This window comes from Lepus europaeus, chromosome 11 (genome assembly GCF_033115175.1).
Source record: "Lepus europaeus isolate LE1 chromosome 11, mLepTim1.pri, whole genome shotgun sequence".
Taxonomy (NCBI): domain Eukaryota; kingdom Metazoa; phylum Chordata; class Mammalia; order Lagomorpha; family Leporidae; genus Lepus; species Lepus europaeus.
This window is the reverse complement of record NC_084837.1, coordinates 80,218,375-80,238,693: the sequence shown is the minus strand read 5'-3', so window position 1 is coordinate 80,238,693 and position 20,319 is coordinate 80,218,375. Positions and strand designations below refer to the sequence as shown.

At 49.1% G+C, this 20,319-nt stretch overlaps 1 protein-coding gene across 2 annotated transcripts in view; it reads right to left on the bottom strand.

Moving 5' to 3' along the window:
- The window catches only part of LIPC (lipase C, hepatic type), a 180,397-nt gene that overhangs the window by 7,732 nt on the left and 152,346 nt on the right, over positions 1-20,319 (bottom strand). For both annotated transcript variants that reach the window (XM_062204785.1, XM_062204784.1), the window contains 5 exons: positions 19,678-19,860; positions 18,507-18,624; positions 15,756-15,989; positions 13,132-13,374; positions 1,134-1,251 (listed from right to left, as the gene is read on the bottom strand). In XM_062204785.1, coding sequence (XP_062060769.1) covers positions 1,134-1,251; positions 13,132-13,374; positions 15,756-15,989; positions 18,507-18,624; positions 19,678-19,860 — 896 coding nt within the window. The remainder of the gene's footprint in view (positions 1-1,133; positions 1,252-13,131; positions 13,375-15,755; positions 15,990-18,506; positions 18,625-19,677; positions 19,861-20,319) is intronic.

Genomic DNA, 20,319 nt, shown 5'->3' with positions numbered 1-20,319 from the left:
ACTTTTCTCTCCTAGATAATGCTCCCCCTCCCCGTCATGCAGAAGCAGAAGCTTCTATTAAAACAACAAAGCCTAACAATACTAGCAAAACCACCCAGGAAACGCAGGACCCCATTTAGAGCAAGATTTAAATGCAAGCTCTGAGGTATCATTATCAGCTTTACTCACTAATCTCTAAGACATTAAAATCTCCCAACATTGACAGAGCAGCTAGAAGCCCTTGCCACTACTGGGAATGATCCCCTGGAGAGAGATTTTAGCAGGTGCAGAGGTAGTACTAGATTTAGAGCAAGGAAGTGGGCGGAGGGCTCCCTGGCATGGCTCATCACAGCTCTTCCTGCAGTGTGAAGAGTCATGGAGCGACCCACCCTCTCAGCTGGACTGCGGGCATCATAAGGATAGGGTCCCCTCTGCCACATTCTCCATGGACAATCGAGCAATACTTGCTGAATGTCTGAAGCAGGGTGACAAGCAGAGATCTGAAGCTGGGGGCAGTCTTCAGGAGGAAGCAAGCTATGGACTGCCCTTGGGGTGGGCGAAGGACTGGTGTCACTTCCCACAGGAGTCAGTGCTGAGGGCCAAGATGTGGGGAAAGAGCCAGTGAAGCTGGGGGTGTCTGAGAGAGAGAGAGTGAGGCATTGTGAGGCCACTGCTGGGGTATGGAACAGGTGTGTAACGGGGGAAGGACAGATAGGGTGGGCTGGCACTGCAGGCTGAGATTGGAGATCTGTGCCAAGTTGAGTGGTAAAACCCAGTTTTATTTTTGGGTTATGGTTTTTAGAACCCATGGGTAAGGAACTCAGGGTCTTCTTGGGAACCTGCTCTGCCCCTCACCTGTCCACCTTGCTCGGATCTTCTTCCTACAAGGCAGAGCCTGATGGGGCTGCCTCTGGCTTCCCTCTGCTCAGCCCTGCCTTTACCCTGGTGCACTGCACATGCTGGCTGCTGTAGGCGGAACTCAGCAAGGCTGAGGGCTGCAAGGGGCGGGGCTTGGGTGCATGTCCTATTTGATGGGCTGTTTGGGGCAGCCATAAGGGGATGTGAAAGGTAACTTGAGTCTGGTCTGAGCCATCTCGACTCTGAGAGAAATAAGAGTGTGAGCACCACAGGCAGGGTCCACACTTCATACTCACAGAGTGATGGGGATTTTCTGCATTTCCTCTTTTGTTCCGAGAAGTGACATGGTAAAAGTTGGTTCCAGTGGCTTCTCAATTTGATTGATGAACTGAATCTTGAACTGGTAATGATAAACTGGGGTGTGTGGGAGGAGAGAATATTTAAGTAGGAATTTTAAAATGAAAATGTCATACTTAAAAATATTAAAAATACAGAGGAAAAACTTGGATGTACATATACCAAAATGTTAACAATGTCCCCACCCCAAACTCCTGAGTGATGGGATTATAATGCTTTTTCTCTTCTTTCTCCTCTATTTCCTAAATGTCTATACAGGACTTAGATTATATTTCTGATACAATAATGGTAAGTAGTACTCAACAAAAGTTGGCAGAAAAGGAGAGCAGTAAGAATCCCTAGATGTGTGTCCTATTGGAATATTTCATGCGTTTGGCCAGGGTCCCCTTTCATCAGCCAAAGGATTTATGCCACTTAACTCTTCTGCCTCTGTCTGCTGGGGCCAGTTTCAGGATGGGGCAGAGCTCCAGCTAAGAAATACATGTCCTAGTGGACACATCTCTACATTCTGGAGCGATTTCTGGCAACAAGTTCTGTGCTTCCCTAAGCACATTTCCCATGGAAGTAAGATAACACTAGCTCTAGAACTTGTGTCCAGAAGTTTTCAGTTTTATCAAAAGTCCAGAATATCCTTCTACTGAGTTGTCTGGAATAAGGTAATTTATTTTATTCTTCTTTACTTAAACATAAGCTGTATTTAATTAATAAAAGCAAAATGCTTACTCGTGGATGAGCCTTGTTAAATGCCTTACATGGCAACATCTCATTTCCTCATCCTAACAACCCTGTGACATAGGTATTGCTTTGATAATCCCTAATTTGTGAATAGGAAATCTGAAGATTGACCAGGTGAATGACTTGCTCAAGGTCACAGTGCAGACTGTTTTCTTAGCCTCTCTCAGCCTATCACAGGGGCTCTGAGATGGCATTGTTGGACCACCTCATCCCCAAATGTCTTATTGCTGCTTGGACTTCCTTTTCTAAGTGTTGACAGTATTCTAGCACCAAGATCACCACAAATTTGATATGGTGTATCAATCCCATTCAATTGGTAGTGACCGCCTAGAGCCAATGGTGACATGGATTCTGAGACCATGGGTAGGCTCTTAGGAAGATGGGTGTCTGCCTTGGGCAAAGAACAGGGGATTGATAGTATGCTTGCCATGCATTTGTCTTTTCTGTTCTAGATAGTGATTAATGCACTAATCCTAATATGGTGCCTTACTTATGGTAGATACTAGTAGACTTTTGTGGGATGAGTGAACTGTCAGTTGGCTTGGGAGTGATGTATCAGGATGTGGAGTAACACCTAGCAAGGTGGAAATTCTGAGAATTTAAGACCTGAGTTTCCAGCTTTGTGGTAGGAGAATTCTTACTGGGAAACTTCAATCATGTTAAGTAGACCACTTGACCATCCATCCCTCACATCCAGCCTATGTAAATTTATCATCTTCACCCATCAATTCCCAAGTGGCACCATTTCCCTGGAGGTTGATAGCTACACAACAAACTAGCAGCGGCTATTATGAGTGGTGTCTTCTCTAATGCCAGCTTCTGTCCTGGGGTTCCAGATTATTTACATGAGCCCATCCTTTGGCATAAGCCAGTCTTCCCATTTGGATTTTGTGGTGTGTGTGCTCATATGTGTGGGGATGATATCTTTTGCGCTTACTTAAGGGGTTGGCTCTGAAGTACGGAATGTTTATTTCTGCTCACAATAAGAACTAAACACTGAGATTTGGTTTGCAGGCTGAGTTTCCACATTAGGTAAGAGGTAACTTGGGTAGTGTCTGGCATCCAGTCTCCTGTTCGTAATAGGTGCTCAAATCCTCAAGCATAGAATGAAGTATCCGATGCCCTCAGGACAATGAGAAAGGCTGTGGGTGAGAAATAAGAAAAGGGCTATGGGTCTAAATCTCAGGAAGTGTCCCAAAGCCTTGGGCAGAGCAGTGGAGAGAGGGACTCTGGCCTGGTTTGCCAGGAGCTTCTGGAGGGGTCTTAATGTTATTTGGGGGTTTGCTATGTGAATTCTGTGACAAGTGAATTCTATACATTGAATTGAAGCAAAAAGGAAAGATTCCTCCAAAGACACAGGCTAGACTCAACAGGGTGGGAGCAGGCACGGTGTGGACAGAACACGTTGGGAGGACTGGCCCCGGTTAACCTCTGCAGGAGGGGCAGAGTACTCAGCCAACACTCATAGCAACCAATTTCCACTTATTTGAGAGCAGAGAGAGAGAGAGAAATGTTCCATCTACTTGTTCACTCCCCAGATGCCTGCAACAGCCATGGATGGGCCAAGCCAAAGCCAGGAGCCAGGAACACCATCCACATAGGTGGAAGGGACCCAAGTACTTGAGCCATTACCTGCCGCCTTCCAGGCACATTAGCAGGAGGTCGGATCAGAAGGGGTAAGACTTGACCCAGCCACTCCAAGATAGGATCCGGGCATTCCCCAGGGGTATCTTAACTGCCGCAAAATCAACTTTAAATTCAGTTGAATGTGACATGCATTAGTATTTGGAAGTCTACTGTGTGCTTAGCCCAGTGCCAAACACTGCAGGAGATGAATAAGATAAAGTGTATAATTGATGGTATGCATGATAATGACAATGGTTAATTTCATTTTGTTTTCTACCAAGTGGTTTGCATCTGTTATCCCATTTAAACCTCACAACAAATGATACTATTTTTCTCTCATTTTAAAGAGGAAACTGAAGCAGAGAGAGGAGAGTGGTTTCAGTGACTTTCCCAGGCTCACACAGCCAGGGAACAGCATGGCTAAGACGTAAGCCCAGGCAGCCTGGCTGCAGACCCTGACCTTCTGAACGTTTATACCTGGGACCAAAAACTTTATATGCCCTAAGGAAAGACTTGAAATGTGGAAGGGGATTTAAGTTCAAAATGCTCACAATTGTTTAGTTATAAATAAACCAGAGGGGGAAGGCATTTGGTACAGCAGTTAAGATGCCACCGGGGATGCCCGCACACCATCCTGGAGCCTTGGGTTGTAAGCACAGTTCTGTTTCTAATTCCAGCTTCCTGCTATTGTGCACCCTGGGAGGCAGCAGTGGTGACTCAAGGACTCGGGTCCCTGCCATTCACATGGAAGGCTCAGATTTAGTTTCAGGCTCCTGCCTTTAGCTAGCCCAGCCTTGGCTGTTCTGGGCATTTAGGGAGGGGATCAGCAGACGGAAGATTCCTATCTGTCTGTCTCTCTGCCTTTCAGATAAAATGAGAATCAAAACAAACAGCAAAAACTCAGAAACATCCTAAATACTCGTAATAGAGGAATGACTATAGACTAATAATGATAATTAGGATAACTACCATTTAATTCTTTACTATGTCCTAGACACCAAGCTAATTGTTTCATATAATTGTCTCATTTCTCTTTACAACAACTTTATAAGATGCGTACTTAATCTGTACTCCCTCATCAATTCCCAAATGAAGAATCTGAGGCTCAGAAAAAATTAAGTCCCTTGCCCATTTTCATGTGGCTAATCACTGGTGAAGCTGCAATTAGAAGTTCGTCCACTGATTCTGAGTCATATTCCCAACCATGTGATTTACTCTTATGAAGCCATTAAGTTATTGTTGGAAGGCCTTCGATGTTGATAGAAAAAAGAAAACAAAAACAAAATCCTAGGATATTAAATTATATAGTATATGAGTATATTATATCATAGTATGAGGCCAACTGTATGAAATGGAATGTATGGCAGTAGGGGAATTTTTGGAAAATATTAACCGTACTGCTTTGGTTTGCATGTGGTGTGTACCCCTGGTGGTTTACATCCTGGAAGCTTGGTTCTCAGGGTGCTGATGCTGGGAGGTGGTGCAACCTCTAGTGGGTGGGACCTAGTGGGTCAGTGAGGGTGCTGCCCTCAAAGGGAATCATGCTGGGCTCACACAGAGACTTAGTTCTTGCTAGAGTGGGTTGTTAGAAACTGAGGCCACCCCACCCACTTGGCCCCTTCTGCATTGTAGCCATTTCCCTTCCTGTTTTCTCTGCCACCCAGGGAACCTCAACAGAGGTCAATACAAGGAGCCGACTGATCTTACACTTTAAGCTTCCCAAACTGTGAGCTGAATAAACCTCTCTTCCATATAGAGTACCCAGCATCAAATATTTTGTTAAAGTAACAGAAAACTGACTAATATGAGGATACATAAAAAAGTATGGAATTAAAAGTCTATTTTAGTGCAAAAAATGTTGGAATCTGTGCATATGAAGGATCTTCAAAAAGTTCATGAAACATGTATTATAAGAAAAGTATACATGGATTCCAAAATTTTTTTGCACCAAAAAAACTTATTTTTAATTAATTCCACATTCTATAAACTTTTGAAGTATTCTTGTACAGATTCTTTTCCTGGGAGAGGCGATTTCTATTTCCCTTCTGCAAATTCCATGTTTTCTACAGTAAGCAAATGTTCTAATTAGAATCTTACTGGAAGAAGAAAGAGCTTTAAAAAGTATTTTAAAAGAAAACAAAAAGAAGCAGGCACTGTGGCCCAGGGGACGCTTGCTGGCAGGTCCCTCCTGCCTTGTCTCACAGGCGTCCCTGCCTGTGTCTTACCTCCCTGAAGGCAGCCTTGTGCTTAAGAGCATAGCACTCCCAGGCAGCCAAGGAGCACTTAAAGGGCTTTTGTGTGAAGAGCCACATGGGATGAACACATGCTGCATCAAAGACCCTAACTGAATAGGAAGAATGACAAAACAACTTTTGTTCGTTCAGATTCTCCTCTGGGGTTGGGCGTTTGGTGCATGGTTAAGATGCTGCTTGGCATGCACATACGCAGTCCTGGAGTCCCAGCTTCACTTCTGAGTCCAGCCTCCTGCTAATATACACTTTGTGAGGCAGCAGGTGATGGCTCAAGTAGTTGGATCTCTGTCACCCATGTGGGAGACCCGGATGGGGTTCTAGGTTCCTGGCTTTGGCCTGACCCAATCCCAGCTGTTGAAGGCATCTGGGGAGTGAACCAGCAGGTGAAAGATCTCTCTCTGTATCTGTCTCTGTGACTTTCAAATAAAATGAAAATAAATGAATAAATAAAATGTTTTAAAAAGATCCTGCTGTGCCTCAAGCTGCATATGAAGCAGTCCTCATGTGATGAGACATGCTGGGTAGTCTCCACTTGCTACATCTGCCTGTGATGTCCTATCCACTCTGCCCTTCTCCACTCAGTTCTGAGCCTTGGCTTTTTTATTTTTAAGATTTATTTATTTTTTATGAAAGAGAGAGAGAGAAAGAGAAAGCAAAGACAGAGAGAGGGAGCTCCTCCATCCACTGGTTTACTCCCCAGATGGCCCCGATGGCCAGGGCTGGGCAGGCTGAAACCATGGGTCTCCCATGTGGGTGGGCAGGAGCCCAAATACCTGGGCCATCTTTTCTGCTGCTTTTCACAGGCCGTGAGCAGCGAGTTGGATTAGAAGTAGAGCAGTGGGGACGTGAACCCGTGCCCAAATGGGATGCTGGTGTTGCAGGTGGCAGCTTTACCCACTGCACCACACTCCTGACCTCAACCTCTTATGAATCTCAATGTGTCATTAGAACATTCAGCAGAATTAGTCTCCACCCCTTGACTCCCACCCCTCCGTCTGACAGTTGCTATGTGCTAGCCGTCGGATTCAGGGGCAGCCACAGCTGTTTTCTTCACATGGCCCACCCTTCAGGTAAGGAGTATCCCTCCCTCCCCTTCTGGCCCAGGCAAGGGATGTCTGGTGTTCTGCTGAGCCCTAGACTGAGCAGGTGCTAATTATCCTGGTGAGTCACAGATAGGGAGGCAGATGTTTGGAGACCTGAGTTACCCAGGTAGCTGGAAGTGAGGCAGGATTTGAACCCAGGTGTCCAATTCCCAAAGACCCCGTGCCTCCTGGTGCTTTGGTTTGGCAACTGGATCTGCTCTTTGACAGCCAACAGCCAACTCTCAGCCCCTGAAGAGAAGCTGCAATCAAAACCCATTTCCAGTGCAGTCACCAAGTTTACAAAACACCTGCCGGCTCCAACCCACAGACATCCACGCAGGACCATCAGTGCCGTGGAGTGCTGCCTCCTGCCTCGTGAATGGCCAGCCCCTGCCTGGGGATAAATGTTTTGTGTCCCTGTATAGGAGATGCATTTTGTCCCTTTTCTTAAATTGTGAGTAGAGGATGCATTTCCACGTCTGAGAGGCTATGATTCTGAGGTTCCATGATTGTGGAGGAAGGGGATTGTGTATAACCAGGGAATCAACTTTAGATGAGAGCAATGGCCCCTTTAGTCTGCACATCCTATGAATGAGAATGACCTGCTCACTGCCCCTCTACCATGTCTCCCTGGGGTGTGACCTCTGCAGGAGATCCGAGCACGTCCATGTTGGCAAGACTGTTCCTGAAGAACTCCGTGTCTGCGTAGGGAATCCTGCAGGATTGCACTAGGAACTTTTTTCAGAGAACTCTTGGTATAAAATTAATTTTTGAAATATGAAAAGGCCTTTCAAACTGAGAACTAATTATTTATTCTTCCTTAGATTTCTGTAGGTGGTTTTCTTAAAAAGACAATTTGCCTACCCCTGCCCCCACCCCAAGACAATGATGCTATCACAAAGATTAAGGAAAGGTGTGTGAGTGATTTTGCTCACTTTACCTTATGACATGTTTAATAAGGATGTTAAAAATGATTTTGGGAAAGGCTTTTGATCTGGTGACTGCAAGGAGATGAGTACAACATATTCCCAAGTTCTGGCACTCAAATTATTTCAGGTCTACAAGATGAAAGAGTCCTTTGACCCTGAATGAGAGCAGGCAAGCTCTGTATAGAGCAGAAATAGGGGCCTTTGGAGAGGAGACCCTGGATTCTGACTCCAGGTGGAACCTGCAGTGACATTTCATAAAGAAAAACTTGTGTTTCTTTTCATAAGGCAGACAGTGTAAGCATCAGGTTGTGGAATTTATGAAAAGAGAATATGTTGTTTCTTTCTTGTTTTTTTTTTTTTTTCTTCTTGTCTTATGGAAAAAATGATTCTGAATCCTTTATATATTGGCTCTGGGAGCTATCCTGACTCTTTCCATAAACATCAAAGAGATTGGTTTTTCCCTGGAAGGGTACGGGTTTTCTCAAGGAGACATGGCAGGAAAGAGATCTCTTGTGTTTTCTTGGTACATCAAGGACTTGTTCTCAGACCTGAAATGCCTCTAACCCAAGAGGCCAGTGGAAGGTGATGGGATTGAAGGGCCCAAGAAAGGCACTGTCCAGGGCACTTTGCCATAAACAACTAGTTGGCCAGGGCTGAATGAATGAACTTAGAGTGGGCTCACATGAGGGAGAACAGAAGCAGGTGCTCTTCCAAGCATATGTGTATGTGTTTATGTAGGCTTATTTTGGCAGTGTGATGGTTCAAGTAGGTGGCTCCCTGCTACCCACATGGGAGACTTGGATTGAGCTCCCCAGTTCCTGGCTTTGGCTTGGCCTAGCCCTGGCTGTTGTAGGCATTTGGGTCAAATTGAACCAGCAGATGGAAGATCTTGGTCTGTTTGTCTCTTTGCATTTCAAACAATATTTTACGCACAGACACACACACACAAATATATATAAAAATACTGTTCATGCCACTCACAAATTGTGTACCTTGGGCAGATGATTTAAACTCTATGAATCTTTCATTTTTTAAAAAGATTTATTTATTTATTTAAAAAACATTTTATTTATTTGAGAGACGGAGTTACAGAGAGAGGGAGAGACAGAAAGAAAGGTCTTCCATCCACTGGTTCATTCCTCAAATCACTATAATGGCTAGGGTTAGGCTGATCTGAAGTCTGAAGCCAGAAGCCAGAAGCCAGAAGCCAGGAGGTTCTTCCGGGTTTCCCATGCGGGTGCAGGGACCCAAGCACTTGGACCATCCTCCACTGCTTTCCCAGGCCATAAGCAGAGAGCTGGATTGGAAGAACAGCCAGGGCTCGAACCAGCACCCATATGGGATGCGGGTGCTGCAGGCAGAGACTTAGCCTACTACACCACAGTGTTGGCCCCAATTTACTTTATTTTTATTTGAAAATCAGAGTTACAGAGAGAGAGAAAGAGAGAGAGAGAGAGAGAGAGAGAGAGAGAGAGAGAGAGATCCTCTGTTCACTGGTTTACTCCCCCAGAATGCCCCAATGGCCAGGCTAAAACCAGGAGCTGGGAGCTTCATGTGGGTCTCCCGTGTGGGTATTAGGGGCTCAAACACCTGAGCAATCTTCTGCTGCTTTTCCAAGGCCATTAGCAGGGAGCTGGATTGGAAGTGGAGCAGTTGGGACATGAACCCGTGCCCATATGGAATACTGGTGTCACAGGTGGCAGCTCTACCTGCTATACCACAGCACCAGCCCCAACCTCTGTGAATCTTAATGTGTCATTGGAACATTAAGCACAATCAGTCTCCACTCCTGATTCTCATCTCTCTCTCTCTCAGTTGCTGTGTGGATGAAATGATAACTGAGCTAGCTTGGGCAATACATCCTACATCACCCCCAGGAAAAGTGTCCCTGACTAAGTGCCACTCCTGGCCTCCACCCACTTAACTCCTCCCACTGCTCTGAGCATGAAATTAGATGTGGTGCTTGCGAAACAGAATTGACTCAGTCCAGATCAGCACCCCTTAAAAACAAGCTCCTGAGATGGTCAAGGCTCCTGAGAGAGGGAGAATGGAATGGGCAATAAGTTACCTCGTTTCCCTCGCCAACTGTGATTCTTAATTCTCTTTCAGTATGGCTATACTCATGTGGTGTTTGCCTTAGGTCTGGCAAATGGCTGTAGAAAATGGATCTGTGGATGGTTTTGTTGAAATATCTTGGGAGCCAGAGGAAAGCAGACCAAGTTAGTCATGTGAAACTATAATCAGGAGGCCATGTTTCTCTTGCCCAATCAACCCTGCCTTAAAATACAGAGTACAATTAGATGTCCTTGAAAACTATGGATTATGGTTGTTCTGTATGCTAGGGTTGAGCAATTCTTCTTTTTAATAATCTACATGTATTCATCAAAACGCTGGAGGTGGTCAGGGAAATGGGTGCTGGGGGCTGAAACCAGAGATGGTCACAGCCATGATGGGCAGAGAACAGGGTGGTTAAGGTGGCCCAGATGAAGGGCTTCATACCAGCACCATCTATAGCTCTTCCCACAAAAACAGTTATTTCTGTGCCTCCTGCTACAACAGCCACATATTTGAGCTCTTTAAAATGTGACTGAGGAGACACAATTTTGGTTTTATTGAAAGGAATTTAAATTTGGATTGAAATGGCCACATGTGGTCAGTGGCCACCCTACTGCATAACAGAGCATTGCACAGAGTGAAGGATCCCCTACGGGGCAGCTTGGACTTTCTTCATTGGAAGGACTGAGGCAGACATTGGGAGTAGTTTGGGGGACAGGCAGAGAAGACGCAGGCACAGTCCAGGCCACAGCTCAGCACTGGAACCAGCTTTGCCTTCTGATCAGCTTCAGGTGGTCCTGCCTTGCAGTTTCCACATCATCGGCATGTGGGTACCATTCTCATGGGTTGGCTCTGCAGCAAGATAAGCAGTTGGAATAGAGACACAAAGGCTGTCTCCAGGTTGGTTTTGATAGCTGGTAGGTGAGATCCGCCTGCCCCAAAGCAATTCTTTGGCTCTCCTCATTGAGAAAGGGGTCCTGGGGAGTGACCGTAATAGGGAGTGCTGGTTGGACACCTGGGGCCTTGGGCAATTGGGAAGGACTCAGTCTGGCTCCTGCCTACTGGCCTTACTCCTCTGTCTCCCTTCTCTCTTTTCTTAAATTTATTTATTTATTTTTATTTATTTGAGAGACAGATGCACACACACACACACACATGCACAGAGAAACTGACTGATTTCCATCCAATGGTTCACTTCCTAAGTGCCTGCAACAGCTGGGCTGTGCCTGGCGGAAGCCAGGAGCCTGGAATTCAATCTGGATCTCTGTGTGGGTACCTGAACCATTACCTGCTGCCTCCCAGGGTGTGTACTGGCAGGAAGCTGGCACTGGAAGAGGAGGTGGGACTTGAACTCTGCCACTCTGATATGGAATGTAGGCATCGCAAGGCAGGGAGTGGGGAGAGAGGAGGGGAGGTGGGGTGAAGGGGTCCTTAGCTACTGCACCAAACACCCACTCCTGCCTTCCTTCTCTTGCTGCTTGCCTTCTTCCCACCTCTAAGGCCACAATAGACATCCTCAGGCTGGATCAAGCCCTTCACTTCAGAGGAAGTTCCCAGTTCACCAGGAAGGTAAAAACCACCTCATGTCTTCCCAGCTGATCTCAAAGAAAAAGCACTCCCCTGCCCACAAACAGTCTATGGGGAGGTAAAACACACCCAGCTCATTATTTGGAAGTCTGGACTCCACAAAGAATTCACTGTGTGTGCCTGGGCAAATGATTTTCCCTGTCTGGGCCTTGGTATCCCCATCTGTAAAATGGCTGGATGGAACAGTCTCCGGCAGTGCTAACCTTCCATGATCAAAACAGGTCCAGTGAAGTGTGATTGATTATCTGAAGCTTAATTACTGCAGTCGGCTTTGCCATTGAACAGAGAAGCTGGTTAACCCAAATGAATCTCTCATTGGCAGCCTGCGGTGAGGAGCTCCCTGAAGCGGGAGGTCTTCCAGATCCCCTCTCCTGCTCCTGGGGGTGCCCCTTCTCCAACCTTAAGGGGCAACAATGGAACAGACCCCCTGGCTCCTCATGGGGGAAGGCCCTGCCTCCCATCCTCATGGCTCCGCAGATGCTGCTGCTGCCCACCATGGATCCCTATTATTCCCAGGTCTGCTTGACTCCTGGTAGGGAAATCTGGCTGGAGAGTGAAAGTTCTCAAGAACTGAGAAGCCCTGGGCCTCAAAAAAAAGTGGCCTTAGAGTCTGAACTTGTGAGTGTGCTAGTCAACGGAGGGCGGACTGGGCAGCGGACAGCCCCATTCCAGGCCCCCGTGCAGGCTGCGTGTTGGGGGGCCCTCCACCCAAGTTTTGGTGTCGTCTTCTTTACGATGGGGTCATCGCTGGCTCTGCCTACATTGCATGGCTGCTGTGAGGGCCTCAAGCCGTTGGGCTGCACCAAATGTTTTGCATGAAATGCTGTGCTTTTGAGAAGTGGCAGTGCTGGCCTGTCCTGGGCTCCAGACACAGGATCTGCTCTGCACTCAACAGAGAGCCCCACAGCAGACGCCTTCTCCTGCCCCTCCGCCACCGCCGCCGCAGGGATGGTGTGCTGTGACACAGTCAGATGCTAAATCACTCCCGAGCTGTTTTTGGGATTAGGCACACATGCTAATGGCAACAGATGTCAGCTTGTTCCCTCCAGGAGGATTTAAGCTTCAGCGGAGGATTTCTCTGTTGGCCTCCACCCAAGATGTGGCCACAGCCCTTTCTGTGACCTTTTGTTTGAACTTGAGTCAGGGAAGCCCGCGGCCTCGCCCTGTGCCCTGAGGTTAAGAACTTAGCTTAGGGAACACTGGAGACAGAATCTCATCTTGGGAGGGTCTCGATAGGACAGTCAGAGCTGGAAGAGCAGCTGGCTCAAGTCTTGGGGGCACAGGGAGCTGCACCTGCAGTCTAGAACCCAGGGGTGTTTGGGGGGCCATGAACGGAGGTAGAAGATCTTTAAGGACCCTGGGTTGTCCTGGTAACTGCTTGAGGCCTTCCAGGTCTAATATTCTAGGGAGTCACGGAAGTGGAGACAGGTCAACCAAGGATTGTTCCAGAAGTTATCAAGGTGTTTCCTAGCCCTCAGCAGCAAGGTGGCTGCTTTCCTGGGGAAGAGAAAAGGCTGCGTTGACCTTGCTCTCTGAGCCCAGGCACTTTCAGAAACACTGGAATGGCAGAGTCACAGTCCCTCCAGGAACAGCACGGTGGGCACCTCCAAAGCTTTCACACAGGTGACTGCATCACACCCGCCTGCAGGCCCCAGGCCCCTGGGCACTCACCTCTGAAGGGCGACTGGGCCTGGGTCACGAGGAAGAGCCGCTTGCCCTTGCTCAGGTGCTCCTGGCGAATGTGGTAGCCCAGTGTGTTGCAACGGCCCTTGGTGCAGCCCAGGCACAGGCCCTGGCTGAAGCTGTCCATGTCGCTGCACTGGTAGGCTGTGCTCTGCATGCTGGGGTGCAGCAGGGAGTCAATGAAGAGGTGCACCGACCGCTCGTGGGCGCACTTGATGGTCTGCGAGAGGGCTGCGACACAAGGCAAGAAGGGCGTCACCACCCCAGAGCCCAGAGTAACCTCTGCTCTGTTCACAGGATCATCTCGCTTCTCAGCTCCCAGAAGGGCGCTGGGGAGGGAGGGATGGGGTCACCGAGGCCAACCCATGGACAACAGCAGGTGTAGCGACTGACAGAGAATGTAGGAACGTAGACCCCTTTGGCTGGCAAACATCCCAGACTCTGCTGGGCTCTTAAAGGCACCCTCCTCTTATAGCATGTGACAGGAGTTGTGATTTAATGGGCACCCCAAGTCACTGGGAAAAGATCAAAGTATGTAAGAAAGCAGGGTAGGGAATTCATTGTCAAAATGTCTCTCAAATGGTTAAAAATGTCCTGGTGCTGAGGGCTGGAGGGTAGGCTGGCTGGAAAGGGCCTATGTGGGATGTCTGTGTTCTTAATGAAGCTGGGGAAATGAGGCATCTCCAGGGCACACTGATGGCATGGCATAAGCTGAGACCTCTCATGCGTGTGCCTTCCCAGCATGTGGAGCACCAGTGCATCCCGTGGGTCACAGGCCCCTGAAGACAGCATAATAGCAGGGAGATAGGATTTAGGAACCATACCCCAGTAACCAGCTCTGAACAGGCCTAACTCAAAGAACGCAAGCTTACAAGGTTTATCTTCCATGAATCTTGACCTTTAACTCTTTTTTTTTTTTTAAGCTGTCCAAATGTTAACCTGTACTGTAGCAAATTATTCTCAAGGAATGTTGAGGAACCAGTATGAGACATGCAAAGTACCCCATGTAAGGAAAGAGTACAGGTAACTTTCCAAAGGCCACTGGCCCATGTCTGAAGGCTAAAGGCCAAGGCTGGTCATTGCTGTTCTGGGTCCCCGGTGCCCACATTTGTTGAGCATCTACTAGGAGGCAGGTGGATGCTGACCGCTTTCCTCCCAGTCCTTCCCTGGGCCCTCACTGCCTCCTGTGAGCTCACTAGGAGCTGGGCTGTGGTGTGTGTGTGTGTGTATGAGGAAGTAGTTATCTAATGCCCTTCTGTTCAGTTGTGCTGGGGAGAATGACCCCAGACCTAGCACCCTTTCAAGCAGGGGCCAAAAAGCTGAGAAGAAACCACCCCAAGCCCGGGCAGGCTGAACACACATAGTTAGTTGCATCACTTGGAAGAATAGCATGAGACAACACATAGGAGACACTGGCCAGAGATGTATGAAGAGGCAAATTGGAAACCCGGGCCTGGTGGTCGGAGTGGAGCTTTTTGAGGGTGTAGATGTGGGAGGAGGGCTGGATAATGAGCAGGAACTGCCAGTAGCCTGAGGGGCGGGGACGACCTGGTGTTGGTGGGAGAATGGAAGCAATGATAAGAGGGAAGTTCCCAGAAGGCTGTTTCGGGCGTGGGCAGCTGGAGGCTGGGAGCGCAGCCAGAATGAGAGGTGGTGGTGTGTGAAGGTCATCCTGATACTGGAGAGGTGAGGGCAGTGATGTAATCACAAGGAAGTGTGGGCTGGACTCAGCTTTGGAAGACTGGGCTGAGAAGGCGGTGTGCAGGGGGTGGGGGCGGGGGCCTCCAGTGGGCTGGGACCGAGTTGCTGTATTTTAATCAGGATGGCATTTTATAACAACCAGAAATGTGGCATACCTGTGGAATGTGCACTTTCTGTGCATGTTTTTGTTCTTTAATTCTGTGTTATCAATGTGCACATTCCCACTTGGGTTTTGAGCTTTGGGCAAGAAATTCTGTTCTTCATCAGGCTGACAACACAGTAATGAGCCCTCCTGCTGCCCTTGACGTGTGTGTGCGTGTGTGTGTACCTGGCTGACAGTGCCCGATGTGACCCACACCACCAGCCAGACCAGCAAGGCCTGGGGGCCTCAAAACTCAGAAAATGCCACACCCACATGGTTTCTGCAAAAAAGGAAGTAGCAAGGGTATGTGTGTAGCTGAACTTCACTTTGGGAAAATCTCACTTCCTGTGGGGTCAGCTGATCAAACCTCATGGAGGGGAAGTAAGGAATTCTTTCCGTTCTTGGCGGACAAACAACCAAGAAGCCATGACCTATTCAGTGGGTGGATCCTGGTGTGGCTCAGCATTAGTGAAGCCCTTGAGTGAGGAGACTTCCAGAGAAGCATCAGGACTCAGTGCTCGGGAGGACTGGCATTCCCAGGGAGGCTGTGCTTGGGCACGTGGTGGGATTCTGATGTTGCTGCTCAGGACTCAGCCTATTATAAGAGCCACCTGCCAGGGATATTCTCATTCCCCACTCCCAGAGGCCTTCCCTCTGTGTGGACTCAGTGACCGTGTACCCTGGGCCCCTACCCTTGCTAAATCATCCCAGGTCCTGCAGAATGGGTAGATTCCAGCAGACTCCCGAGGCCCCGCGCCTTCTTTCTCACCATTTAAGCCATGCTGGGCGATGTGTTTGTAGAGCTCCAGGAAGTGACAGCCAGGCTGGAAGGAGCCCCCGTTGGGGTAGAAGTCATAGTGGCCTACGGGCTGTTTGATGCCCACACTGAGGCCCATGTGTTCCCGGGTAAAGGTGTGAATGGCATCCACAAAGTTGGCATCATCTGGAGAAAGACGGTCACTGGCGGACGTTCCCTCGAACAGAGGGCCTGCGGCATCCAGCCCTAATCAGAAAGTAAGGTGAAGAGTTAAGTGGGAGCCAGGGGAGGGCAGGAGAAATGGGCTTTTTGGCTTTCTGCTATGGTTACACATTCATGAGCTCACAGGAAGAAGAGAAACCTAGGGCATGATCTTTCTGTAGAAAACCTCATCCTAACTTTTTGCATTAAAACCACAATAATTTATGGTGCTGAAGATCATACTCAAGTTGGGCATTATTTAGAGGGGGAAGGAGGTTTGCAAGAGCTATCCAGTGGTAGAAATAAAGGTTTTGAGGGAATGCTTGATTCATTTAAGCAAATCAATGTTAAGTACCTCTCAAGCTACTTTGAAGAGCATCTGTTTGCATTAAAAAAAGAAAAGCCATGTGCTAATTATATGAAGTGCTAGCCTACCCATCAAAGAATTTATTTGTCTGCATGTTGTCCATAATTTCCCTGAACAAGGTTTCCTCCTTCACTAATGTCATTCCATTGGCATGTCCAGAACAGCCTTAGGACATCACTGTTCCGGGATGAAAATGGGAGCCAACAGGGTTGCTCCAACCTCTTGGCCTCTAGTGACACAGGTGCTTGCATGAGGCAAGAGGCTGCTGCTGGGGAATAGTTACGCACTCAAGGTTTCCTCCAGGGGTTGGGGTTGTGTCACAGCAGGTTAAGCTGCCGCTTACAATGCTGGCATCCCATATTGAAGAGCCCGTTTGCATCCTGGCTGCTCAGCTTCTGGTGCAGCTCCCTGCTAATGCACCTGGGAAGCAGTAGATGCTGGCTCAAGTGCTTGGGTTCCTGCCACTCATGTGGGAGACCCAGATGGAGTTCCTGGCTCCTGGCTTTGGCTTGGCCCAACCCCTGCCATTGCAGCCATTTGGGGAGTGAAGCAGCAGGTTGAAGAGCTCTCTTTCTCTTTGTCACTCTGGCTTTCAGAGTGACATTTTCATTTTTTTTCTTTTTAAATTTCTTCCCAGTCTTTTTCTGGAGGTGGCTTTCTCGGGCCCTGGTTTCCATCCCTCCTGGGGTGAAGGACTGGAATGTGGGTATGGGAAGTCCTTTTCTCCAGTCCTCCCCACAGTGACAAATGAAAGATCTGGGAGTGATTCAGATTCTGTTCTTTTTTTTTATTTGACAGGTAGAGTTATAGACAGTGAGAGAGAGAGAGACAGAAAGAAATGTCTTCCGTCCATTGGTTCACCCCCTAAATGGCCACCACAGCCGGTGCTGTGCTGATCCAAAGCCAGGAGCCAGGTGCTTCTTCCCAGTCTCCCATGAGGGTGCAGGGGCCCAAGGACCTGGGCCATCCTCCACTGCCCTCCTGGGCCACAGTAGAGAGCTATACTGGAAGAGGAGCAACTGGGACTAGAACCAGCGCCCATATGGGATGCCAGTGCTGCAGGCAACCAAGTGAGCCACAGCGCCGGCCCCCGTATTCTGTTCTTCATCAGGCTGACAGCACAGTCATGAGCCCTCCTGCTGCTCCTGACGTGTGTGGGCCTGGCTGACAGTGCCCGATGTGACCCACATCACCAGCCAGACCAGCAAGGCCTGGGGGCCTCAGGCCTGAGGCTGCCTCCCTGTGGTTCTGACTCAGCCTCTGCCCTGCTTCCTCAGTCATGGACTCTGTGGCTTCTCTGGAAGCTTCTTGGGGGGAAGTTATGTTCCCTCCATGCTGCCGAGGGTTACAATAGTGGGGGGTGGGGATAAAAGCTGGTATATGGACCAGGCCTTCCCAGTCACCAGCAAGATGCAAAAATGAAGGGCGAGGAAATGAGTTCTCAAGTTCTCATCATGATCTGCCATGTTCCCTAGCCTTTGTCATAGTAAAAATAAATCTCTTCTTTTTTGAAGGAATGGTAATAGTTTTTTTAAAAATTATTTATTTTTTTAACTTACCTGAAAGCTTACTTGAAAGGCAGAGAGTACCCCCCCCCCCCAAGCCCCAGAGAGAGAGGGAGACAGAGTCAGAGAGAGAGAGAGATGTCTCCTCTGTTGGTTTCTGGTTCCTCCTCCTGATTCCAGCTTCCTGGCAGTGCAGACCCTGGGAAGCAGCAGTATCTGCTTAAGTAGTTGGGTCCCTGCCACCCATGTGGGAGACCTAGATTGCACTCCCAGTTCCCCACATTGGCTCAGGCCGTTGCAGGCATTTGGGAAGGGAACCAGCAAAAGGTTGCTCTTTCTGGGTTGTCTCTCTGTGGGTCTATACCTAAGTCAACAAAAGAGATTTTTTTTTTTGCTACACAAGCATATAGAAAGGGCACTTTTTAGTCCTAGTTGGCACATGTACAACAGGCATTTGTTCCAGGAAAGGCAGTAGGAACTGAGGCTATAATTTGCTTTGAATTCTCTTGGAACACCAACCCCGACAGTGGTCGTGTTTGAGAGAGTGTTACAAGGCTGCTCATGAACTCTGATACATCATGAAAGAAATCGGGGCGTTTTAATGATGAAACTGTTGGAAAAACAGCTCCTTGCTGGCTGGGCTTGTGCGGCTGTGGCGATTACAGGGTATCTGCTCCCAGCCACGCTTACCTGTAATTCTTCCAATCTTGTGCTTTCCGCTGATGTAGCTGCCAGCAAATCCGGCGACATGAGCACCCAGGCTGTACCCAATTAGGTGAACATTGCTTCGAGAAAAAGGAGCAGATTCCTGGAAGACAGCAGCCGGAGGGTTGCAGGAGGACAAGGGCGGCCCAAATGAAGGTCTTGGTGGATCCAGCTTGCTCGGGGCACCCACTCTTTTCTTTGCATCGACTTGCAAATGAAGGGCTTTATTCCCCTTCCAAGCTGAGGCCGCTGGCTCACCTCACTGATTCTGTCCTCTCAGAGGCTGGCCCTCCTTTGGGGCTTAGCTACCTGGGACCCTGCCTCGTGGCCACTGCCTCCTGCCTGCCTGTCTTCCCCTGCACATGGATGCCCTACACAGCGAGCCTTTCATCTGTGTGGGGGTGTGTGTTTGATGGTTTACGGGGCGTGTTTAGCTCCCTCAGCATGTCCAAGGCGGTGAACGCAGGAGCAGTGGACGGTGAGGGTGTGAAGACGGTTCTGCAAACTAGAAGTTCAGGGGAGGCATCTGAGAGCGCCCCGGGTCCTGAAAGCTTAGCCCCATCGGCTACCGTGGTTTGCGTTATCAGTTTGAGTTTCCCTCAAAGGTCCGTGTTAAAGGACTGGTCCCCAGAGAGGTGCCACTGGGAGGTGGTGGACGCTTTACCTAGCGTGAGGTCCTTCAGTCATTGGGAACCGTGCCCTGGGCACGTAGTTCTCGCGTAACCTCACGAGCTCTCGCGCGACCTCACGAATTCTCTCGCGAACTCGCGTGACCTCACGGTTCTCTCACGACCTCGCAAGGTTTTGCCAGAGGGCTGTTCCCAGAGCCGCAGTTTGTGCCAGGCACCCTCTCTGCTTTCCGGCTTGGCGTGTGCTCTTTCCTCCACATGGCCTCTGCCACTGTTGCCATCTGCCACCCTCACCAGATGCCAAGACAGTGGGGCTGCCTGATCTTGGAGTTGAACCTGGTAAGCTGTGAGCTAAGTCAGTCTGTTACCAGGAGAGTCGCCTCAGGTATGGTATTGGGTAACGCAAAGCTGACCAGTACAGGGGTTCTCCTCCCTGGGTTGCTGTTAGAGACCAGCTGCCTTCCCTCGCTCTTAGAGGAAGGGAGATGAGGGCAGGGCAGGGCAGGGAGCAGTGGGGGACGTCTTACCTCCAGCCACTGGAGAAGAGCCGCCACCTCCTGGCCCACCAGGCGTGCATTGCGCACGGCGACGGCATAGTGGCTGTGCGCCAGGGAGATCCAGTCCACCAGCCCCACGTTCACTGGCCGGGCCGGCTGTGATGCCAGCGCTGCCACCATCTGCCAGATCCAGCTTTCCAGCAGGCCGTCCACCTGAGGGTGAGCCACGGGTGGTCAGTTCCACAGAAGGGATGGAGGGAGGGTGGCTGCGCCGTCTCCTTTCTCTCCGCTCAGCCCTCCTCCTGCTCCAGTTCTTGGATAATGCTGGCTCCTTCTCTCCAAAGAGAAAAGGGTTTTCTCAGCCCTGGCACTATTAACATTTGGGGCCAGAACATTCTGGTAGTAGGAGCTGCCCTGTGCATGGGTTAACAGCAACCTTGGCTCCACCAAATCCGTGCCAGCACCAGTACCTATCGAAAATCCCAGATGTCACCTGGCATTGTCACATGTTCCCTACTTGAGAACCATCTTCTGAACTTTTCCCTACTTTGGGACTTTCTGGGTCTCAGGACAGTGGGAACATCCATGTCAATCAGCCACCTCCTCCGCGGGGCCACTCTCCCACCTCTCTGCCTCCCGCAGCCTTTGTCCAATCCTCACTCATGTGTTCTC